This window comes from Herpailurus yagouaroundi, unplaced genomic scaffold (assembly GCF_014898765.1).
Source record: "Herpailurus yagouaroundi ecotype Mexico unplaced genomic scaffold, PumYag 139, whole genome shotgun sequence".
NCBI classification, from domain to species: domain Eukaryota; kingdom Metazoa; phylum Chordata; class Mammalia; order Carnivora; family Felidae; genus Herpailurus; species Herpailurus yagouaroundi.
In genome coordinates this window covers 63,612,131-63,637,763 of record NW_024412394.1, presented here as the reverse complement: position 1 = coordinate 63,637,763, position 25,633 = coordinate 63,612,131, and the positions used below count along the sequence as shown (strand labels likewise).

Sequence of the window (25,633 nt, the reverse complement as noted above, 5' to 3'; positions counted from 1 at the left end):
GTAGGAGTACACAAAACACAAATACACATATACCTGAAACATCTACCAGCTACCTTGGTTCACCACACATTATCCTGTGTTTTGCTATTCCTTTGCACCTGTGAACTTTTCTGTATAAAAACACATTCCTTGGGGCGCCTGGGTGGCTCAGTTGGTTAGGCATCTGACTTCGGCTCAGGTCATGATCTCACAGTTTGTGGGTTTGAGCCCCGCGTCGGGCCCTGTGCTGACCGTTCAGAGCCTGGAGCCTGCTTCGGATTCTGTGTCTCCCTCTCTCTCTGCCCCTCCCGCACTCGCACTCTGTCTCTATCTCTCAAAAATGAATAAACGTTAAAAAAAATTAAAACAAAAAAACCAAAAAAAAAAACCACTCCTTTAACATACCAAGAATGTCTAAGCCTCGTGATTCATAATGTCAAATGGTGCATGCAAAAGGAAAGTTTCAATATTGAAGAGAAACTTGAAATAATCAAACATTCTGAAAGAATCAAGAGAATTTGTGTATTTCCTGAGCAGCAGAAATAAGGGAATAGTCCACATTGCTTATCCACAGGCAGTGCCGCAAAAAGAGAAACCTCTATGGTTGGAATAACTTCAAGTATTACAAAGCCAGTAACAAGGCTGAAAGAAAGAGAAGAAATGGAAAGATTGAGGAGCATGTGGATTCAGGACCAAACAGGGAACAGTCTCCCACAGTCAAAGAGAAAGCTCCTGTCTCCATGTAAACACCTTGAAAGGAAATCACCATACCCTGCACGCGTGCTCCTTTTCGCACTAGTAGTGGGTGGTTTGGTTTCAAACATCACTGACCCTGGTGTGTGGTCCACCTGCTTATTTAGCCAGAAAAAAATGACCATAGCCCTTTAGCTGGGTCACATGAACTTGATAGGCATGTTTGCCAGGAAGAAACATGAGGACCTGAACTAAATAAACATAAGAAAAGTGAGTTCATTTGTTGCATATAAGTCACTTGGAAGAAAGGGAAGGGGAAGTGTCTACCTTTGATTCATATCAAGGGGAGACTGTTTCATGGATCCATGGGTCCGGCTTGTCTTGTGTTTTCATCAGGAATCTCCGGTGAACTTCTGCCTGACTTGGTAGCAGCTGCTCAGAAAGGGATGGCCTGCTCATGCCATTTCTAGCCTGTGGAGAAGTCAGAAGAGCTTGAAGCAGAGCATGGAGATTGTTGTTGTTGTTGTTGTTGTTGTTGTTTTAATGTTTATTTTGAGAAACAGAGCATGTGTGTGAGAGTGGGGGGAGGGGCAGAGAGAGAGGGGAGAGAGAATCCCAAGCAGGCTGTGTCCTGTCAGCACGGATCTCGGTGCAGGGCTTGATCTCACAAACCAAGAAATCATGACCTGAGCTGATATCAAGAGTCGGATGCTTAACTGACGGAGCCACCCAGGCGCCCCGGGGATTGTTTATTACAAGGGACCAAATGACATACGTGAGAAGAATCGGTTTACTGTTGTTTCTTCAAATCAACAGTTATAGGACACAGTGATTCAACATAGGACCCACCTTCCCATCCATCTGTGTTGCTCAAAAATTGTAATTTCTTAAGAAGGTATGTAAGTTCATTGAATCTAGAACAGAAGGGAGAAACCAAGAATGTTTGATTTGTTCCAGTAAGTCCAGATACTTAGACTCCAAACTGTACATGAAGCAGTGTGTCACAGTGGCTAAAAGGGCAAATGGTTGCGTTATTTGCATCTGTCTGCCTGGGAGTGAATCTGAGCTGCATCACTTGTGTATCCTTAGGCAACTTACTTAACTTCCCTGTACCTCAGTTTTCTCATCCGTAAAATGGGAACAATAAAGCTGTACACTTCAAAAAGTCGTGGGAATTCATAATATTCATAATATTTTAATATTTTAAATATTTTAATATTTTAAATTATAATATTCATAATATTTTAAAATTCTTAGAAATGTGTCTGGCACATAGTAAGTGTTCGGTTAACTGTTAGATGCTGGTGATAGTAGTAGTAATAGCAGTAAATGAGGTTAAAGAAGATGGCAACTAGATACTGCATTAATTTCCCATTGCTCAACTCCTCTGAACTTGGCGGAGTCACACAACTAGAAGAATTACAGAGCTGTCTGAGTGTAGTCTGTCTTTTGAGTGTGACTCTCCAGATGTGTCTGAGACCTCAAGTATTTGCCCTGTCTGTAGACATCAAGCCATATGTATGGCTCAAGTTGACCAAGAACTGACGAAGCTGGAAGTCACCCAAGGAAACGTGGTATTCCAGGAATTCTAGAGGTTGTGAACGAATGACATAATGATTCTGGAAATTGCCCATGTGACCAGAGGCTTTATAGTGTTGGGGCTATCTGATTCCATGAAGGGAGAACCTATAATATAGTCCTGGGAACCACAGTGAATAAATGTAATTCCCAGGGCATCTCTCAGTGTCTTGTTTTCCACACTCTGTTCTTTAAAACTATTACTGTTCTTATCTGATTGTCCAGACTTCAATCTAGCCAGGATTGAGTGTCTTCTCCTCCGTTGATCTGTATTCCAACTCCATCATAAAATGTAGATTATTAGATTAATGAAAAGCCTTGTGCATAGTGAGTACTCATAATTGTGTGTGTGTGTGTGTGTGTGTGTGTTTTGTTTTCTACTGTTTTGTAACAAAGTACCACAAACTAGCGGCTGAAAACACCACAAATCCATTATCACACAGTTTGGGTTGTTTTTTTTTTAGATTTTATTTTATTGTTTTTTAATTTTTTTAATGTTATTTTTGAGAGAGAGAGAGAGACAGTGCGAGTGGGAGAGGGGCAGAGAGAGAGGGAGACAGAATCCGAAGTAGGCTCCAGGCTCTGAGCTGTCAGCACAGAGCCTGATGCAGGGCTTGAGCCCACAAACTGCAAGATCATGACCTGAGCCAAAGTCGGATGCTTAACCAGCTGAGCTACCCTGGGCGCTCAATATCACACAGGTTTTGTGGATCAGGAGTCCAGGCATGGCTGAACTGGATCCTCTGCTCAGGGCATTGAAAGCCTACAACCCCGGTTTCAGGCACACTGCACTCCCCTTTAGAGTCTGGGGTCCTCTTCCAAGCTTTTCAGATGGTTGGCAGAATTAAGCCCCTTGCAGTTGTAAGACTGACATACCCATTTTCTTGGTAACTGTTAGTTGGGGACTTCTTTCAGCTTACAGAGCCTGCCAACCATCCCTTGTCTTGTTGCTCCCATAAGCAGTTCACAACATGGTGTTTGCTTTCTTCCAGGCCAGTAGGAACATGTATCTCTAATTTTCAGTCCCTCTCCAGTTCTACAGTCTTATGTAACTTAATATAATCACAGGTGACTATTCCAGCATCATTTACTGTATCATGTTATCTAATCAAGAAAGCATCTGTCCCATCTCATTCATAGGTTCTGCCACACTCAAGGATAAAGGATTATAGTGTGCACGAATGAGATAGGAATCTTGAGCGCCATCTTACAATTCTGCCTATGTGATAAAGTGAGAAATCAGACGCAGATGGAGTTAATCAATGGACTTTAGATAAGACGTGAGAAGCAGAGAAGTCCAGCATAGACTGTAGGCATGTTTTCTAATTTTCTCAAGTCTCCAGAGAAGCCAACCTCTCATTGGTATGGAAGGTCAAAGGCATACTCTAGCCTAAGGAGCCTAATGGTGCATGAAGAAACTCATATGTTATATGAAAGCAAAGGCTGGTATGGACCCTATGAAATCCAGAAGGCCACAATTCAGTCTCCACTATGAAATTTAGGAGATTATCTGTCTGAGATTTCCAGTGAAAAATAAAACTGTGATATAATTGCTTGGCAAGAGGAAAAAGTAGTGACTTCCTTGGTAGGATAAAGAGGCCAAGAGCTATAGTGGGGTTGGCCACCTATGTAGGCAGAAACCAGATGGTGATATCTATGCCATGGATAACATCTGATGACTGTAGCATATGAATATTGTAGCCAATATCATTTACATTTATATCAACTCTGTTCTTAATCTTAGATAATTCTTCCATATTTATGCACTTATATTATACATTATACATATGCACTGTTTGCACAGTGTCATGCCAAATCTTTTTCATTTCCTTTCTCTGTTACGTGAGAGGCTCTAGACCAGCACTGTCCAAGAGAAATGTAATGTGAACCACATATGTAATTAAAAATTTTCTTTTTTAAAAATTTTTATTATTTATTTATTTGTTTGTTTACTTATTTTGAGAGATGGGGATAGAGAATGCATGCACACAAGCAGGAGAGGGGCAGAGAGAGAGAGAGAGAGAGAGAGAGAGAGAGAGAGAGGGAGGGAGAATCCCAAGCAGGCTCCACGCTGTCAGCACAGAGTCCAGTGTGGGTCTCATACCCACAAACCATGAGATCGTGAAATGAGCCAAAATCAATAGTGGGATGCTTAACCAACTGAGCCACACAGGCATCCCACAATATTAAATTTTCTAGTAGCAACATTGAAAAATAAGACAAGGGCGAAATTAACTTTGATGTTTTATTTAACCGACCATTTCTAAAACATTATCATTTCAGCATATAATCAAGATCAAAGTTATTAATGACATATTCTTTATCTTTGCTCTAAGTCTTTGAAATCCATGTGTACGACACATTTCAATTCAGACCAGCCACGTGTGGCTAACAGCTACCATATTGGACAGCACACCTCTAGAGTTCTAAGCCCTCTGATCATGGGCATTTAATTTCAACTCTCAATTCTCTCTGCACTCACTTTCTAGATAATCTTGCCAACCCCAGTATTTCTTAAGTATTGTTCTGCGTCATAGTAACTGCTAAAGATCCTTCCATCTTCCCCCTTATCTTCTGCTGTGAACTATGTTGCTAGACCAAGAGTATTAGGTTACTTGAGGATAAAACCGTGTTCCCCTTTCCTCTAATTTCTGTCTGAACTTTGGGATCTCTTACAATTCCAAAGGGTCTTCAAGCCTTCTTTGTTCCTCTATGTCAATAGAAACACTTCTTCCTGTCACTTCTTCCTCATAGTATAATATATGCTTTCCTTTCTTTCTAGTCTAACAAATCATTGATTCAGGTATTGGTTAGATCTCACCTGGGCTTCCTGTTTGTTCCAAAACTGTATTCCGAACACGGCTTTTATACCCAAGCATTTTTTGTCCTTATCAGTCCATGAACATTTATTGAGGACTCGCTGTGTTCTAGACAGAGGGAAATTCCGTATATACTTCTATATATATGTATATACACATACATACATACACACACACACACATAAAATAACCAAACATTAAAGCTGATATTTTAAAATGTTTGGTGTGTCTGGGTAGCCAGTTAAGTGTCCGTCCAACTCTTGATTTCAGCTTAGGTCACGTTGTCTCAGTTTGTGAGTTCGAGCTGTGCCTTGTCAGCACACAGCCTGCTTAGGATTCTCTGTCCCTCTTCCTCTGCCCCTCTCCTGCCCGTGCTAGCGTGCACACACTCTCTCTCAAAATAAATAAACTTAAATAAATAAAATAAAATACTATGTTCACTTCTTTTAGAAAATTACTTGAATATGTACCCCGACTAAAAGAGTAAACAAATTATGATGCTTTAAAAGGGAAATACAGGGGCGCCTGGGTGGCGCAGTCGGTTAAGCGTCCGACTTCAGCCAGGTCACGATCTCGCGGTCCGTGAGTTCGAGCCCCGCGTCAGGCTCTGGGCTGATGGCTCAGAGCCTGGAGCCTGTTTCCGATTCTGTGTCTCCCTCTCTCTCTGCCCCTCCCCCGTTCATGCTCTGGCTCTCTCTGTCCCAAAAATAAATAAACGTTGAAAAAAAAATTAAAAAAAAAAAAGGGAAATACATATAATGGTCAATATAACGTGATGGAAACCATGCTGACAGGTAACAAAGGCCATAAACATTCAGAGCTAGAAGGTGCACTTCAGGCCACCCTGTTAAGGAAAGGCTACTGCAGAATATCCACCAGCCTGGAGCCCTCTTGGAATGATGAGTGCTGAGGAAGGAAAATGCCTTCTCACCTGAGCAAAGCATGCAAATGAGAACACAGAAGGAGAAAATGTGCCTTTACAGTGAATTAAAATTAGATCCTTTACTCCACAGAATGTTCTGGTGTCTCTCACTCAACCCCCTTGATAGTTCTTCACCCTGGTTGTACATCAGAAAATGCCAGTGCCTGGGCCCCAGCACAGGCTATAAGTAATTAAGTAAGCAATTTGAGAGTGGGGCCCCTCTCACAACCCTGGTGTTAAGATCTACAGTCTTAATTCAGTTCTGCCACTCAGCTCTGTATTTTAACTCATGCTAGAAAAAGTCTCCCATTCCTTATCATCTAAAGTCATGTTATTTTAAAGCTAAAAGGGACCTCACATTATTTTGTCCAACTCTTTCATTTTACCAATGAGGAAACAGGTCTAGAAAGATTACAGTCACACAGCTATTTAGGGGCATAGCTAAGACTAGAACCTTTCTTTTAAGTAATAATGCTAACTGAACACACTAGACACAGAATGGTTCCCTAACACCAGGACTACCACCCTGGGCAGACAGTGAGGGATCAAAAACACACAGAGTAATCAGCATAGAAGCACAGCCAGGAATGAACAAAGCTGAGGTCCTGCAAACAAGCAAGAATAATTCAGAAATCATTCAGGAACAATGTAGAATAAAGGTAGAATGTAGAATAAACTTTAGTGTGCATAATAATCAACTGGGAGCTTATTAGAAAGGTGTATTTCCAGGTCCTTCCCAGCTCAGTGATTCTGGCATGGGGCCAGGGAAGGGATAGTCTACCAGGCCACCCAGGTGATTCTGATGTAAGTGGTTTGAGGATACCTGCTGGGAAGCCCGGAACACTAATCATGGGTAGAAGATTACTGTTGACTTCCAGAGACTGGCCTCTTGGCCATGGGAGAGTAAAGACTCAAGGGTGGGCTGGTTATGGGACTACATCTACCAGCAGTAGGAGGTCAGGACACAGATAGAGAAGAATAAGAGATCGCCCCTGCAGGAATGAGTAAATTTAGAATTTAAAATGTAAAGTTGGGTAGCAGCCAAAAGTAACATTTGTATGTCTGTCTTCAATTGTAATCCTCTGGGTGAAAGAAAGCTTTTAAAAACTATATTCTGCGAGTGGCTCAGCTCTGTAAAATATAAGCAACAAGTACAGTGATTCCATGTCTATATTATTTTAAAATTTGCCACGAAGTTTTAATATAGATTTTCTCATTTGAATCTTCTAGCACCTGTCAGAGTAGACAGAATAGGTGATGTTACCTCTGTTTTACTAATGAATAAACATGCCTGGGTTCACCTAGGTGGCAAGGAGGAAACTAATGCCTATGTTTTCTAAATCCTAGTGCTGTGGAAGCAGAATAATAAATGTGGTTTAGACTGTGAGCTTCAGAATCAGGCAGAACTGGGTGGAATTTTAGAACCAATATTAGTAGTGTGACCTTGAACAATTTACTTACCTTCTCTAAGTCTTAATTTCCTCATCTGTAAGATTGAGATATAATACCTTTCTTATGGGCTTGTTGTGAAGATTAAATGAGATAGTTTTTAAGTATGTCTGGCACATAAGTCCTGAGTAAATGTACCTCCTTGAGGAGAAGTAGAGAAAACCAGCTTTAAGTAAATTATGATTTTGCATATGAAACACATGCCAAAGTTAGGACCTCTTCCAATTAATTGGTAGAATATTGATGGAATTTTTATCTTCTGAGTTGCCTAGCAACCAACACTAACTCAATACCACTAGCTATGAGACTTGTTGTTTTTAATCAGATTAAGTATTCAGCTGCTCTAAAGGAACTCAATTTGTAGGAAGACGAAAGGATTCCCCTATGAATCTGGAGCTGTGCCAGACATTTAAATAAGTAGTGTCCCAATTCCTTAGTGATTCTGTACTGAACTGTCTTGGATGTTGAAATATTCCCTGCTTCTTTTCCCCTGGGTGGCAGAAGATGTTACAACATTCATGAAATTGGATAGAGAGTAGGAACGGAGAAGGCAGAGTCCTTGCACCTTGAAACCAGCATATTCAATCAACATTCATTGCATGCCAGGAATCAGAAATACAAAACCATTTGTCTTTGCCCCTTAAGAATTTCAGAGTCTAGGAGAGGCGGTCAGTCAATGTTGAATAATAGAGCAAATTATTTCATGAGCGGCTTTCTATGTCTATTTCCCTGGCTCTACCCTAAACATTATGGATTGAGCAGTGCGAATGGATATGGAAGATCTTAAATATTCACTGTTAGAATTATTATTTTCCTGGCAAACCCATCCTGACGGAATATCCCACTGTCTCCCAACACATTCATGTCAGGTTCACAGCCTTAAAAGGCTGCACTTCCTGGTGGAGAGCACAGGGAGCTGAGTGGAGAGGGTCTTCTCCCTTGCTGCTATGACTTACTGCCTCTTTTGCCTGAAGCCAGTTACTCAGACAATCCTGTGGCCTGCTTTTTTCCATTTGTAAGCAGGGCATGATGATTTAGATTCTGCTTCTCTCGTGGCAACAAGTGTGATGCAATGAGATAATAAATGTACGAGTTCTGAACAGATAACGTGCAATTTCTGAGCTAGTCTTAATCATTTGGCACCAAGCTTATGTCACATTTCAGGTAGCACCCTTGTACCTTCCTTTAAATTTCCTTATTCCTTTATAACTCAGGGCCATACGATTTAAAGAGTAGAAAAGTGGCAGGTTGGAATTGCTGTGGTTTTTTGCACTTAATGTTGCCTCCATCATTTTGTATGGCCGTGCGCTAGCTTCTTTTGCAGGGAAGATGGGCTTTTTTTGCCTGAGAAATCCATCTTGCCCCTCTGGCATTTCGGCGTTTATTTACCCAAAAACATGACTTAAGGCCTCCAGGCCTTTCAAGCAGGCAGCTGGTTGATGAATCATGTTCGGCGTTCCTATAGTACTGCTGGCACATGTCAGAGGAACACTCATGCCCGTCACCTGCCCCTGTCAGTTCTTTCTCTTCTAATAAAATACATCTGTGTTGGTGACTGAATTAAAAACACCATGTGGAGAAAGGCTGGGTGTGGAGTAATTTAATCAGGGCAAGTCAGCACTCTGAGTTGAGCGATACAGTGTCAAGGATAGGAGGATGGTTTGGTAGCAGCTTTCGGAAATAGGAGCCACTGGAAAGGGCCGGAAGCGCAGTGCTTGTGATCATAATGGGTCACGGTCCTGGAATGCAGGTGGCCCAATCTATCCCCCCAAGTCAGGGTCTTCAGGGCACAAGATTCCCATAAGCTCCTTTCGGAATTGCCACAAGGGTTTTGCAGGGCCTTTTTCTATTAGCATCATTTTAACATTTTTGTTGAGGATTATAAATTTTTAAGGAAGTTCAAACCGAAGTTCAGAGCCCTGCCAGCAGTGCTTTTTAACATTGGCTTTAGTGGCTACGTTTGGTATCCTGAGGAACTGATTAATTTAAAACACCCTCATTTTAAAAGTAAAACAGCAGGGAGACTGACATTTGCAGTCTGGTATTTTGCCGTTCTCACTGCTCATTGTGTTTAAAAATTTGTTTTCTTTGTTGTGAATATCCAGTAGTATATATAATTTTGTGTTGTGTTTAAAGAGGAGAAATTAAACATGTTCAGGGTGCTGGTCTGCCCCGAACCTCATCATCTCACAGAGTGACAGGGGGAGGCAGTAATTAGCGGCCACGAGATGTTTAAAGTGCCTTGGAAAGTAGCTTAAGTAAAAATAACAGTGTAAGTTATAGGTTTGTTGTTTTGTTGGTTTTTCTTTTTGTAATGAGTCACCTGGCAGTGTTCTTAAAGTCGTTATTTGCTGAGAAAAGAATCACTGTCCGAGATGAAAAACCAACAACAGCGGCTCCTTTATTTCTATCTCCAGTCCTGTTGGTGATCATACTTACGGTTCCCTTTTTTACTTCAGCTAAGTCATTTTCACGTGTATGTGTTTTGTTTTGTTTTTTCCTACGAGATGAGATCTGTGCTATCTGATACTTCATTAACAGGTGTTCTGGAGATAATCTAGCCCCAAAATAAAAACACTAAATATAGCACTCAAGTTCAAGGCTTCTGAATGTTATTATGACTTAAAAATTCAAGCTAATGAATGCTTCACACCAAAACTATTTATTGTTAAGAAACCTGGTGGTAAATGATCCACATCCTACAGCTCCATCATCCTGGTTAAATCCCTCCTGACTCAGATCACACATTAGCATTCTTACCATATGGCTCAAAGGGTAGAGAATATATGCGCAGAGGAACAAGTCGGTAACATTTTTTGACCATCTGGTAAATAAATGTGTAAGTAGCAGGAATTTTAATATTTATTTAGTTACATGGACGCAACCTTTGACCTGAGACAGGCTCTAACACAGTAAAATAGAACTGAATTTACATGTCTCAAATATTTTTTATCTAACTCATTAAACATATTCATAGTCTACTATTATGCTCTTAAAATCCAACACCTAATCACGTGTTTCTTATGTTTATTGTTTTATCAGGGGCTCCTTACAGTGCCTAACTTAAAATATCTTTCATGAGAGGCCACATGTTTGGATCCAGCATACAGGCTTATGTGCTGAAGTTCTGCTCTACCCCAACCACTGTGCTTCCTGGGATAAATTACTTGACCTCTCTGAGCCTTGAATTCTTCATTTGTAAAGAGAAAATAACATTGTCAAACAGTTATCCCTCAAAGGGTGGGCCATGAAATGCCATGGGTTGATACATCAAAATCATGTGGGGGGCATTGTCAAAATACCAACACATAGGCCTCACCCTCAGAGATTCTGACTCAATATGCCTGGAAACAGCCTAGAATCTGTATTTTTAGTCACTGTCATAAGTGATTCTGAGGTACACCGAGCTATTATTATGAAGACTAGTTGATTATAGCACCTAGTTTCCTAGGAAAATATGTGGGTAGCTAATTCTAACAAATACTAAAATTCTGTAAATAATGTTATTATTATTATTATTATTATTAAGCATAACCCTAAATATATAAATTTTATATCCTAGAAACTTAACATTTGACAGCATTCATGCTTAATATATTCCAACTTCACAGAAAATAGGATGTCAGTTTGAATGCTGGTGATTCATTAAATATACCTCTCGATTTTTGTGTAATTAGATCCTTCCTTTTTTCTTGTCCAGGAAACCACAAAACATTTTTGGACTAGATCTAAATCAGGAGCCCAAATGAACTTAAAGAAGCTAGCATGGGATTTTTAGTTTCTCAAGATCCATACATACAAAACCCTTAATCACTAGAACTCCATTGCCCAGGCTTTCGCGGGTTTTCTAAAGACTTTGCGAAACTCTGATGATGGAAAAGTGAAGGACTTAATTACTTGCTTCGATATCATTCGACGTCAACGGAAAAGTGAACCAGACAGTAGTACCGCCATGGAAAGAAATTCAAGCTTATGGAAGAACCTAATAGATGAGCACCCAATCTGCAGCACCTGGAAAGAAGAGGCCGAAGGAGCCATTTATCATCTCGCCAGTATTTTATTTGTAGTAGGTTTCATGGGTGGCAGTGGATTCTTTGGGCTCCTTTACGTCTTCAGTTTGCTGGGTTTGGGTTTTCTCTGCTCTGCCGTTTGGGCTTGGGTCGACGTCTGTGCAGCCGACATATTTTCCTGGAATTTTGTACTGTTCGTCATCTGCTTCATGCAGTTTGTCCACATTGCCTATCAAGTTCGCAGCATAACTTTTTCTCGCGAATTCCAGCTATTGTACAGCTCCCTTTTCCAGCCTCTGGGGACCTCTTTGCCTGTCTTCAGAACAATTGCTCTGAGCTCTGAAGTGGTTACTTTGGAAAAGGAACACTGTTACGCCATGCAGGGGAAAACCTCCATTGATAAGCTCTCCCTTCTTGTTTCGGGAAGGTTTGTACTCTTGCTGCTTGCTCTATCTCAGTTATTTCCTCTGTTAGTTACTAGCTGGTGTTTCTTTCTGCTGCACTTTTGCATCTCAACAGAGGATAATATGTGGCACTGGGAGGTACGAGAAACCCCATGACACATACGTAGGCATTTAGAGTGCATGCTGTTATTTACTTGAAGCAGGATATAATCTAGAGCCTTAATATTTCTTCTTAGAAATAAGATGAACAAATGGGTTTGTCTGCATGTGCTGTTTGTTTCCAAGGTAATCACAGAGGGTCAGGAAGAGGATGATGCCAGCTTGAATGAACAGAATACTTATGTTGGCATGCAAAGTACTTTAAATAGTCTCTGATAGGGTGCTCTTTTAGGTAATACAGAACATTTAAGGTTTATAATGATTGATGTTTTTCGGAGAATTCTAGAATTGTCCACTTTTTACAAGCAGGGGGTGCACCATATATATGTATGTGTATATATATATACATACATATATATGTGTATATATATATGTGTGTACATATATACATATATATATATATACATACATATATGTTATATTTATATTTGTATGTAAATTTTGAAAACAAAGTTTGGGGGAGGAAACAATAATGTGATGATTCATGTCTTTAAGAAGTGTAAACATTTAGTTTACAGAGGCATTTACAGTAGTACTCCTTTATGTTCTTCAGTGTTCTACTAAATTTAAAATCTGAGCGCATTGAAATTTTTCTGGAAGTATAACGTATGCACACAGATGGGCCCATGTCATCAAGGTACACCGTGACATAGTTTCTGATGAATTTCACCAATATTCCAGAACCCTAACTGTGTGAGGAATATCAGTCCATGAATCTTACAGATTTTGTCACTTACTAGCATGCATGAGTTTAAGATTCATCCTACGAAATTTTAAAAGCCAAAAAGGTTATGAGAGATTTGAAATACTGCACTCTGCACTTGCCCCCAATCATGTGCTTGCTTTCTCCTTCTCTCATAAGTGACGTTCTTTGTGTTTGGGTAGGATTCGAGTGACCGTTGACGGCGAATTTCTGCATTACATTTTCCCCTTCCAGTTCCTGGATTCTCCCGAGTGGGACTCCCTGAGACCCACAGAGGAAGGCATTTTTCAGGTAAGGGATAACTGGGCCCCACAGTGAACACTGCCTCTCCCAAACAACGTTTGTTTAAAAACAGGCAAACAAACAAAACAGCAGGTGACAGAGCAATAATTTATACCCAACTCTGGAATGTACTTTGCAGGATACACGACTTCCCGGTTCTGTTTGACCCTTGCTGATGACTGTCCCTGTACAGGTCCAGTGACACGAAGAAGAATGGGCATTGTGTATGACAGAAAGGAGTCTATGATAGATATTCTTAAATTTTCTTCTGCTTAACTGCATATATGGGGATTAAAATATGATTAATTGAGATTTGACTGTAAACACTGCCATTTTGACGGTTTAGAAAAACACCAAGAATTTAAAAGTCTGCCCTTATTACAAAGTAAGTGATGCTTAAAATTTTAAATGCTAATAGATTTCAGTTATTCTCCAGCAAAAAAGAAAAGAGAAAAAAAGTGGCAACCTTACTGTCACTACTCTGCTACTGTGTCTGGTACTTTTGAAAGGTAATCATTTCAATGGATTCTACCTATTATGGTGTATTGATTAATACATGCAACATACATGTGTGTATACAAATATAAAATCATATACATATGCAGAATAGGTAAACACATTGTGCTTTGTACTGCAGAAACAATTAGAGTTAAATGTCTGCAGTTTGGGGGGCTGACTTGGAAATACTTCTCTAACCATTAGCCAACTTTATTAGTTTTTCACATCAGGTAGCTCTCACTTTAGTAAAAGGCAGGTTTTAAAATAGTTAAATTGGAAACGGGCACAACATTGTGATTGTTTGCATTATAAATTATATGTGCATATATATATGTACATATATATGTAGTATAAATATATATAGTAGTTTTTCTCTGTTTTTACCATATATTGTGGGTCAGTGAACTTTTTTAACCTAAAAAAATCAGCCAGTGAAATTTATTTAAAACTGGGGCAAAAAAGAAGTGGCAGAACTTGTCTTGCTTCCTAATCTTTGTCTTCTCTGTGGCCTTACGTTTTCGTAGGTGACCCTCACAGCAGAGACTGATTGTCGATATGTGTCTTGGAGGAGAAAGAAATTATATTTGCTCTTCGCTCAGCATCGTTACATCTCCCGCCTGTTTTCAGTTTTAATTGGAAGTGACATTGCAGATAAACTCTATGCCTTGAATGACAGAGTGTATACAGGGAAAACATACCACTACGATATTCGGTTACCCAACTTCTATCAAATGTCAAGTCCAAAACTACCCAAATCACCCCTGACAGAACATTTTCGGAACTCCAGACCGTATTGTGATAAATGACTTTGAAGTGTGAAGTTTTTTAATTATAAAAAGACTCTCTTCATCATTCCCCAGATGAAATACAGCGAATTGTGCTCACCAGTATTTTTATAACTCAGACTCTGAGGCAAGGTGCCGCTGCCAGCTGCTTTATTCATCTCAACTTTTGCGTTGCGAATAAAGTTTACAAATTTCTCTGTATTTCTTATTGGAATAAATGGGGGGGGGATGAATAACTATGGGAAGTTTGTCCTTTTCTGTGTCAGAACTGGGAAATGAAATTTTGCGTTCTCGAATATTTCCTCAGATTTATTCAAATCTTATGTCTTGCCCTATTGAGTTAGGCACTGCTTCTCAAGAAGCAGCCAGAACGTACTCTCAGCATGAGAGCAGGTTGCCACCATCCACATCAGTGTTTCCAGAATTCACTTTTTGCTACAGCCTCTGAGGTAAGCAAGATGTAGTCTTGTGGTGGGCAGCAATTATTTATTTTAAATGTAAAGTTATTTAATATGAGTGGAAAGTAGAATAAATGCAAGAGATGATAACATGTCAATCTTGAAGTCTACTTTATTGCTGCAGTAATCTATCAGCTTCGTCTTTACAATAACATATTTTTAAAAAGTCATTTCATGAAAAACAAAGCTGCATGATAATTACTGAGTAAAAAGAATACCCATGAACAAATAGTAAAAGCGTTCTGTGGTATTTCAATTTCACATGCTTAGCCGAACGAGCAGGAGTAAGTGGTTTGGCTGGATAGTGAGGGACTCACAGTGAATGCTCTGTTCACCACACAAACATGGGAGTCTGCCAGGGCACATGAGAGGCTCAGTCGGTTGACCGGCTCTTGATTTTGGCTCAGGTTGTGACAATTCAGGTCATGATTCCAGGATCTTGGGATCAAGCCCTACCTCAAGCTGAGCATGTAGCCTGCTTAAGGTTCTCTCCTCTCTTTGCCTCTGCCCCTCTCCCCTGCTCTCTCTCCCTCTCTCTCTCAAAGTAAAAACAACAACGACGAAAACTATACGGGAGTCTGCCTTACAGCAGTCCCTTCAGCATTGTAAAGAGAGCTAACAGATCCTCAGTCACAAATCTGATCCCTATCTTTGGAAAACTCATTTTCTGGAGATCATGTGCAGGCCATGTTGTTAGGTAGAAAGATAAATCATCATGCATTTAACAAATATGTATTGAGCACCTACAATGGCTCTAGGTGCTGACCTTGGCACTAGGGATGTATCAAGTAACAGAGATTCCATCCCTCATAGAACTTGCATTCTTGGGGTGAGAGAACCAGATAGTAAAATAAAACAGAAAAGGCTGGAGTCAGAGTGTCCTAAAGATAAATTAGGGAAGGTGGGTGGGAAGGAGCACTGTAATTTTAATAGGATGGTCAAAGAAGGCCTGAATGAGAAGATAACGTTTGAACAAAGACCTGAAAAAAAACAGAGGAACAATCCATGCAGACATCTGGGGAATGAGCAATCGGCGGGAAACAGAAGAGCAAACGAGGAGACCCTTAAACATGAGCAGGAGCAGTTAGATGGCCAGGATGGCTACAGCGGAATGAGCACTAGGGAGAGAAGGCAAAGAGGTAATTGGGCAAGTCACAGTAAGGACTTTGACTTTTATTCTGAAAGTGACCAGAAGTCACTGGGGAATTTTAACTAGAAGCATGGTGTGATCTGCCCTATTCAATAGAATTACATTGGCTAGCCTAGTGAGACTAGCCTGGGGGAAAGGGGGACAAGAGTGGACTTGAAAGGGGAGATCAAAGTTAAGCACAAGATGCCTACTATCAGACACTGATGTAGAATAAATAGTTGGATGAGTCTAGAGTTCTAGAGAAAGGTCTGGGCTAGAGATAAAGATTTGGGGAGTATGTCACCTACAGATGACACTTAAAGCCATGAAAGTAGATGAGATGGCCAAGGGACCAAGTGTAGATTCAGAAGAAAAAATGTTGGAGGACCTTTCCTTGGAGTGCTCCATTGTTCAGAGGACAGGGATATGGGGAAGAAGCAGCAAAAGACACGAGAAGGAGCAGCTACTGAGGTAGGAAGAAAATCAGGAGCGTTGGGGGCCTGGAAGCCAAGTGAAGAAAGTGTTCAAGGAGAAGGGAGCAGTGAACTGTCTCAAATGTGGCTGACAGGTCAGGTGATATGAAGGCTGAGAATAAACCCCGGGGTCATGGAGGTCACTGGGGAGGTCACTGGGGAACATGACAGGAACAATTTTAGTGGAGTGATTGGGAACAAACACTCAACTAAAGTAGGTTGAAGGGAAATGAGAGGCAATAAGTGGGAAGAGCAAGTATAAGTAAGCTTTTCAAGCTGTTTTGATGTGACAGAAAGTAGAAACTTCCTGAGCAGGAAGTGGGGTCAAGAAAGAGGACATTTTGTTGTTGTTGTTTTGAACATAAGAGAAATAATAGTATATTTGTAAACTGATGGGCCTGGTCTAGAAAAGAGGGGTAAATTGCTGGAGGGATGACCTTGAACAGGTGAGTGATAATAGGATCCAGTGACCTTAAATAGGAACATGGACAATCAACCATTAGGAAGGAGAGCAGGCAGAAAATAAGTGGGAGCACAGTTGCTGGCAAGTGAGAGATGTACTGGGAGCTTGTGAAAGTTCTCTCATAATTACTTCTACGTTCTCAGTGACCTAGGAGGCAAAGTCAGCAAGGAGGGTGAGGGAAGAAGTATTTGGGGTTATGTAAAGTACATTACTTTTCTGTACATTAGCATCTGCCTTAAGTGTGATGATGTGACAAGGTCTGAATCATTAGTCTGGATGAGCTACTGAGCTCATTAAGTTCAGCATGAGCTGAAAGAATAGTCAGAGGGGTTCTGCCTCCCAGACATGCACAGCCATCATGGGCAGCCATCACACAAGCAAACACAATAGCCACCCTCTGCTAGGTACAACTGAAGGCTCTCAAATATTAAAGTCCAGAGCTCCCCAAGGAGAATCCACACCTTAAGTTAGTACCAGCTAGATAACTTAGCAGGGGTTAATTATCAGAATGCTATCTAACCAGGAAAGTCCACTGGGAACAAAGCCACACAGAAATGGGATGTAAATTTTTGGCTCAAATCGTGTTGGTGAAGGGAGAAGAATTTACAAATGAGTTATCAAGAAATCTAACCATGTTTAGGATGAGGAGAAAGGAATACAAACAGAACAGGATAAAGGGATGTTGAAAGAGGAGGTACAGAGATGAACCTCACCATCTTCACACTTGTGTGTCAGGCTGGAACCAGCCCTCCTCGGTAGGAACAGATAACCTATTATCCAATATCTTGGTTTACACTCTGTTGTTCTCACTTCAGCCACAACAAAATACCAAAAACTCTAGAGTAACCTCTATATAGATACTCCACATGTTTGGTTTGAAAAGTCTAGCAAGCACATTTTACTATCTCAAAATCCTCTGATCAGCAAAGATGGAAAGAAGAAGCCAGAGATAAAAAAAAAAAAAAAAAAAAAAAAGTACCCCTGAAGTGCAATATCACAGTGCATTTAAATTTTAATTTCTATTAAAAATTGGGCTCATTGTAATCTCAGCCTAATTGTTTCCAGCCTTAAATTCCTTTGATTCATTTATCACTGGTAAAAGTATAAGATGAGGAACTGGTTGTTTTCTTTTGTTAAAAATGCTTTATGGCTTTGTACACGAAATTTGTATATGTATAGTATTAAGAATTTTAAGACCAAGAAAGTAGACCAGTGAACCAAGTGCAGGGCTTTTGCAAGTCTGACGCCCTTTGTGTGCCCATGAAGCTTGCCCTGGGCAGGGGCTGTCCCTGTGACCTAAAGGAATTAGGGTGGCTGGGATTTTCTGTCCTAAATTTTGTGGTCAGGAAGGACCCTGAGAAGTAGCCTGAGGGGGTAAAGAAGTGGCTTAAAATGAGCCCACGAACACCTTCATCTCAGTCGCCAAAAAGTTCCCAGTTTGTACAGCCTTCACTTCAACCGGATATTTGGAGGCTTCTCATTATCCCCGAGAGCTCCTCGTCTGAACTTGATTTGACCTCTGTACAAAAGCACCCATATGATTTGCCCTGGACTCTGCACCCCTTAGGAACTCATGGTGCTGTAATTAATCTACCATAAAGCATAGTATGATGCGCTCTCAGCACTTACTGGTTGAAGAATTTTCTCTCTTCTTCAACAAAGGAGCAGAAGGCAATTCAGTTGCTCTCTGCTCATCTGGATAAGCTCTGGATGTCATTTTGTTACACTGCACAGAAGCAGAAGGACAGAATTGATTTGACAGAATAGTTATGAAGTGGAATCCCCCAGCTAGGCTGGCAAGAGCCATAAGAAAAACATACCAAGCAGACAGTACAAATTATAAGAGAAATACATTATACATCATATACTTGAGACTCCTGGTTTGACCAAGGGCATAAATATACATGTGGTATTGGATTGTACCAACTGGGTTCCACACTGTTATACTACATATGGTTATAGAAGAAATTATCTTTCTGAAATGGTGTTCCCAAATTAATATTTTTTAGGAAATGACAGCTTACTAAACTGTGGGCCATCAGTGGGCCCAATTCCATTTTTATTCATTCTACCAAAATTTCAATATGTATATAACAATAAAAATTACAAATAAACACCAGCATCCTATAGATAATAAAATATAGGTTTAATTTGATAGAACTGCATATTATTTCAGGTTCAAAAAAATCTTACAATAATGAAAAGATGTGGCAAGACCAAAATATTACTTTAGCTCCTACAGTCATCTCACTGTTGAGTATTACCATCATTCTAATGCTGGATTGTGCATTTGCATATAACATCAGCATGGTTTCAACGTAATTTGAAGCTTTATTATTATGCTAAATTTGACTAGTTTTAAAATCTGCTAGCAATTAAAGATTGACAGGGAGTTTTTTTCCTCCCTGAAGAACTGATCATTTGTGTCTTGAAGTGTAATTTTTCCCATTACTCTATTTCAATTCAGCCATTAGTGATCTTAATAAATGTAATTTTATTTATTGGATTCCAAAACTATTTGTTTTTACATAATTTTATGGTAGGATTTTAGCTCCACTTGATATAACACAAGATATTTTGAACCCTCTAACTTGTGATTGCCACTTTCATTAAATATAAAATTATCTCCCAAATTATACAATTACAAAACAATATCTTACATTGGTTTAACACTTCATAGTTTACACAGCATGCCTACATATGATTTCATTTGCTTGTTTCTTGGGAGAATCCCACTTTACGGAAAAAGAGCAGAGAGGCTGAATCACAGTAAATGGTGACACTCAACTTAAGCCAGTTCTTCCAAATCAGTGTCCTTGCATTTGTCATGCTACACTGACCAATGGCGCTGAGTGATTTGAAGACAACTAAAATGCCCCCAATCTGAACTGAAAGAAAAGTCAAAGCCAAAATGCTAGTTACATATCTGCTGTATTTGTTGGTGATAGTCCAGGGAATGTTACCTAAACATGAACCTTTCTTCTTCAGAAACATCAGCAACTAGCTTGAGCTAAGTGTGGTTTACAAGTAAAATGTGTAATTAAATATAACTCTATTAAAATGGCTATATGTTTATGTAATGAAAGAGCATGGCCAACATTCTTTGATGCAGTTTAAAATACATTCCTTGCAATTTTGAATCTGTCCAATATCACTTCAGATATTTCCACGTCTCATTTGAGATCTCACCAGAAATTTACTGAGAGGGCTTGATGCACCAGCTCCCCAACTTACAGGTAAATTCATTTAGTGTCCCCTTGTAGTGCTGTTTCACTCTCTCTTTTCTAAGATGGAATAAAACTTTATGTACAGTGAAACTCTGTAAAATGAAGCATCTTCAAATAGTAGCCACCATGGTCCCCAAGATACAAAAGATATTTTCTGGTGGACGTTTCTGAAGAACAGGGTATAACTAGGGGCTATAAATTGGTTCATCTGAGATCAAAGTTTAGCCAATGGATGAGCACAATATCTATTTTTTCTGAGAAAAAAGAATTTTCTTTACAAACTCCCCCACTGGTCTATATCTGTTTAGGAACCATGCCTGCACATGGTGGTTGCTTTGTAAATATTTGTTGAGTAGAGGGAAAGTAATTGCATCTGTCCCTGAATCCATATCTGAATTTTAACACTGACTCCCCGTGCCAACGGGACTTCAACTATGCAGTGCCATCAACAGTTTTCTCAAGAAATAAAATTAAAGACCTGTGATAATATCATTTTTTCCTACATGTCATTTTTTTTCTGCATGATACAGAACTATCATATCTTTACATGATTTCAAAGCCACATTCTTCCCGCTGATATTGTTGAAGGGAGTTTGAGCCATGCACGGTTATTAGTTTTCAGGTTCCAAGATCACTTTATGGGTTGAAAATCTGCAAGCTGATTTAGCTTAGACACTCTTGGTGTTAGAAACATGCAAAGGATTATTGTGTCCCCTGAGAGTAATTCCATTAAATAGATAACAGTTTTTGTATTTCACGTTTCTCAAAAATAGAGTTTGTATAGTTTGAGCTCCTCTAACCACTCTTGAAGCCAGCTTCTAAACTTTTATTCTAATTATACTTTTCCTGTGCAAAAACCATTAAGTGTTCATTAAATTATTTTTAATGAATAAAATATGCAGCAGATATAAAATGAGAAAACATTGATCAGATATGTGCAAAACATACCTTTATTTTATTTATTTATTTTTTTAATGTTTATATATTTTTGAGAGAGAGACCGAGAGCCAGCAGAGGAAGGGTAGAGAGAAGGAGACACAGAATCCTAAGCAGGCTCCAGTCTCTGACCTGTCAGCACGGAGTCCCATGCAGGGCTTGAACTCATGAACGGTGAGATCATGACCTGAGCCAAAGTCAGACGCTCAACCAACTGAGCCACCCAAGAGCCCCAACACACCTTTCTTTTAGCCTGTTATTGACTTCATCCTGTTCTCATACCGTCTTCCCCGTGATGGCAGAAAATTCTTGATCCTGACCCTTAAAAGTAGTTTCTTCCCATTTTAAACAGTCATTTAAAATAATTCCATCGGCCTTTCTGTTTCTCTCCTTGCTCTAGGTGCAGAAGCAAGTTTACAAGGCACCCCAGCAGAGCAGGAGCATGTTTAGCCTCTCTCTGCCTTCTGAGTCCTCTCTGGACGGACTGCAATGTTGTTTGGCCCCTTGGTCTCTAGGACTCTGGGCTGATGGCCCCAAGAGTATGGCTGGTCCTGCCCCTGCCTCTGACATTGATGTCTCTGCCTTCTTCCTCCACTGCACCCTGACCCCAGGCAATTTTCACCATTAAACCATTCAGTGTTTCTAAATGAATGAATGAATACATCTCAGGGTTAAGCCACCATCTCTTTCCCTCCTTCCAAACCTATCTTTTCCAACTTGTTCCTGTTCCATCATAAAGCAGCTAGACGGGAAGGCGGAGGAGAGGAAGGTAGCGGAGGGGGGAGTATGAGGGTGGGCAGGGGAATGAAGTGTCATTATTATGGCAGAGAGGTCACCATAATTCTAATAAAGTGATCTAGTCTAGTAGAACATTAAGCGTCATTTTGTGGTTATTTATGCCTCTTATTAGAAAAATAATGTGACCATATTATAAATAAATTGGAATGGGAAAAAAAGACAATAATTCCACGACTCCAACACAACATCTATTAACATATTGGTATATATTTCTTCTGTTATTTTCCCCATTCATAATAACTTAAGTTATGAAACAAAATTAATAAAATTTTAATGTTTATTTTTGAGAGAGAGAAAGAGCACAAGCAGGAGAGGGGCAGAGAAAGGAAAACAGAATCTGAAGCAGGCTCCAGGCTCTGAATTGTCAGCACAGAGCCTGATGTGGGGCTCAAACTCACAAACCACGAGATCATGACCCATGCTGAAGTTGGACGCCTTAACCAACTGAGCCATCCAAGTGCTCCAAATATCAACATTTTTAAATATTTAGTCTTTCCTCTATTGGAGAATAATAGTACTTGAAACAAATGCACTCAATTATTCCATCAACCAATAATTACTGAGTTCCAAGTACATGGAAATCACGTGCTGAGTACCATGGAGATGTGAAAGATTAATCAGACACACTTCGTACCCTCCAGAAATTTACAACTTAGAAGAAGAAATGACTTGTACATAGATAGGCAAAAGATAGCAAGCAACAAAAGCCATAACAGAGATAGAGACTAACTGCTCTGCAGAATAACGTTTCTGTAATTTCACTTTGAAACACATGAGAATCACATACCCACACATTAATCATTAATAACGTAAGTACCAAATTCCAAGGCATTTTTAATGATTTCATCATATGGCATCTTCTAATGGTCATTAATAGCAATGTTTTCTACTAGATTTTTTTTCCCTATTCAACATAAATTTTCTAGGTACTGGAGTTTTATTTGTTGATTCAAACAGTTATATGAAGTAATCTGCAAGATTTCCTGAGTCACTTTGAGATGCTTTGTTGCTTTTAGATGCCACTTTCTGAGCTTATAATATATTCATTTTACTTCTCTTCAGAGAGCTTGAAACAGTGCCGTTGATGTAAAAAAAAAATATTAAGAAATCCCTTTGTGGTGGCATGCATTACAACCGCATAAGAGTAGTTTTGTACATGGTGTGTAAACCAAATTGGTGTTCTGTCAGAAAATGTGCTTATCCAAAGTATTTCTATCCTTCCCATACTTCAGAGGCACAGTGACTCTAAAATCCTTACCTTGTCAAAGCACAACCTTTTCTCCCATGGAAGTGTGTGAGGGTCTCTGTAGATTTCAAGTCAAATACCATCGTAATCATTTCGTGTGGTTCTAGATTGTACCGAATATCTTTGATCTTGGACTAAACATATATTTCATGTTGTTTACCATTTTTTATGCCAAATGATAAAAACTGCTGGTAGTGGGCTCACAAATATTTTATTAGGTTTTATATATGCATGAAACTCAGGAAGTGTCTTATTTTCATGAATTGATGACAACAATTTAAGTAGTAGTAATAATAATAATTTGCATTTATATGATTCTTTTCTCCCGAGAACTCTGAGTGCTTTTGCACATCAATTAATGCCGGATGGCAGGGTCATTATTCCCAACTTTATTTTATTATTCCATCTTCATAATGTGTTGCTCTGGGTTTTGTTTCTAGCTGATGTCAATTACCAGGCTGGCTATTATTGGACCTCACATTTGCCTCCAAAACTAGCCCTTTTTGAGGATTAATCACATAACAGAATGATACTGCGCAGTAGAAACTCTATGACTGAAGTTCCGCTTTCACCAGATATAGATTAAAAGTCAGGCATGGCTTCACTGTCCATCAAAATCTTACCTATACCACGAATGACATTGTTATCAAGAGTTGCCAGAAGTTATTTTTTTAAGGTTTTTTTTTTTTAACATTTATTTATTTTTGAGAGACAGAGCATGAGCAGGGGAGGGGCAGAGAGAGAGGGAGACACAGACTCCAAAGCAGGCTCCAGGCTCTGAGGTGTCAGCACAGAGCCGAAGTGGGGCTCGAACTCATGAACCATGAGATCATGACCTGAGCCGAAGTCAGACGCTTAACCGAGTGAGCCGCCCAGGCACCACCAGAAATTATTTTTCTATCATTAGCAACTTTTCCTTTATAACCACCAAATGCCTCTCATAAAGAAGTTATTTACATACCACAAAAAACAGTACCTTTCAAAGTGTCCTCTTCAGAGTTGTGTTTCTCTTCTCTAAAAGTAAAGGTGCTGAACTGGGAATTCAGAGACAAGGTTCAATGGTCTGTGAATTTCTAGAAAGTCCCAAAAGGGAAAGAACAAAACACAAGAGCGGTCGTCACGGTGGTTGGAACCAGTCTTCTGAAACTGCTCTTCTGGGGTATCTGCCCAGGCCCAAGGCCCAGTTTTGTTTTCAGAAGCCAACCTGGGCCCCGGTTTGAGGTTTCTTTGGGAATCGATTGTGAATTCAGAACTACTTCTCTGATCATTTTTGCACACTTTTTAAAAAACCATGATTCTGTTACACTTAGCTCCTTATAATAAATTAATTCTCTTTGAAATAACTTCCCAAAAGATTAGGAAATCCTATGACATGTTTCATCTAGGGCCTTTACTTGTTGCTGTTAATATTTAAAGCAAATAATTCACAAATGCAACTCTTCTAGTTTAAAAGGAAAGTGACGTGAGGAAGAATAGACAGAAGGAACGTCAGGCCTCTAGTTTTTGACATTACAGTCACTGTATGCATGTTTCTGCCAACCCCACGATGGTAAATTACTGTAACTTAGCTCTGCCAAGTGCCCGGTTTCTAGAATCTATACTACTGCATATTTCATGAGTTTGCTTTTGAAGCCAATATCTCATTTCTGGCTACTCCAGGGAAACCCCAAACCACTGGCAATTTTAGCATGTGCCAAAGTCTTGCAGTTTACAAATTTTGTTTGAAACATCAGTCTTGTATGTGTGCTATATTCCATCTACTTAAAACAGGCAAAAATATAAAACTACCTCTTAGCTATTTCATGTGTTCATGGGATATTTCAATTATTCATCAGGCTAGGGAATTTCGATGATTGAAATTCTAATAATTTTTATTGAACCTATTCCATGTGCAGAGCACTATCAGGGGGATAGGAAAAAATGTACAATTAAGCTACCAAAAACTTGATGTCAGACATTTTTCAAAAACATGGTCTCTAAAGGTCAAGATAATCCTGTCAACTAAGAATCATTTTCCTGGGTTTATAGGCAAGTATTGAGGCTCAGAAAAGTTTAATAAATGATTTGAATTCACCCAGCTTATTAAATATAAAACCATGGTTCAAATCCAGCTGCTGGTTCCAAAATTCCAATCCCTGCCCCCACCGCTTTTGGCTGCCTTCACAATTCACTGTCTTCTTAAAGTTCTGGGTCACTTTTCATTTAGTAGTTTTACCTTTGGGGTAAAAGCTCATTTTTTGATGAATCAAATGTGATCCAACTTCTTTTTATGGAGCTTCTCCATGAATTTAGAAATACTTAGACACTGTTTAAACCATTTCTTAAGACTGTGAGCTTTGGCATGCAACAATGCAGCAATAATATGAAAGATCATATCCCTTCGCTTTGACATGTTTTTTGTTTTGTATTTAGCCAGGATATAAAACACCTGTTCAGTGCATAACCAGTTTGGTTATTAATTTTGAACAAATTAATCAACTGAGTCAGTTTAAAAAGTAAAAAAAAAAAAAAAATACCCATTAAAATGACTAAAATAAAAAACTGTGATAATACCAAATGCTAGCAAGAATGTGAAACAGCAAGATCTCTCACTCATTGCTGGTGGGAATGGAAAATGGCACA

The 25,633-nt window shown here is 39.5% G+C and overlaps 1 protein-coding gene and 1 long non-coding RNA gene across 2 annotated transcripts in view; one reads left to right on the top strand and one right to left on the bottom strand.

Annotated features, from left to right (window-relative positions):
- Nucleotides 1-292: 292 nt before the first annotated feature.
- Nucleotides 293-25,633, bottom strand: part of LOC121029838 (uncharacterized) — a 31,406-nt gene continuing 6,065 nt past the window's right edge. The window contains exons 2-4 of the long non-coding RNA XR_005789927.1: nucleotides 23,988-24,084; nucleotides 18,434-18,530; nucleotides 293-1,143 (exon numbers count right to left, since the gene is read on the bottom strand). This is a non-coding gene — a long non-coding RNA (uncharacterized LOC121029838). The remainder of the gene's footprint in view (nucleotides 1,144-18,433; nucleotides 18,531-23,987; nucleotides 24,085-25,633) is intronic.
- Nucleotides 11,051-14,837, top strand: POPDC3 (popeye domain cAMP effector 3). The gene is made up of 3 exons (XM_040474279.1): nucleotides 11,051-11,877; nucleotides 12,899-13,007; nucleotides 14,021-14,837. The coding sequence occupies exons 1-3, from the start codon at nucleotides 11,393-11,395 to the stop codon at nucleotides 14,300-14,302; spliced, it is 876 nt and encodes a 291-aa protein (XP_040330213.1). The 5' UTR covers nucleotides 11,051-11,392; the 3' UTR covers nucleotides 14,303-14,837.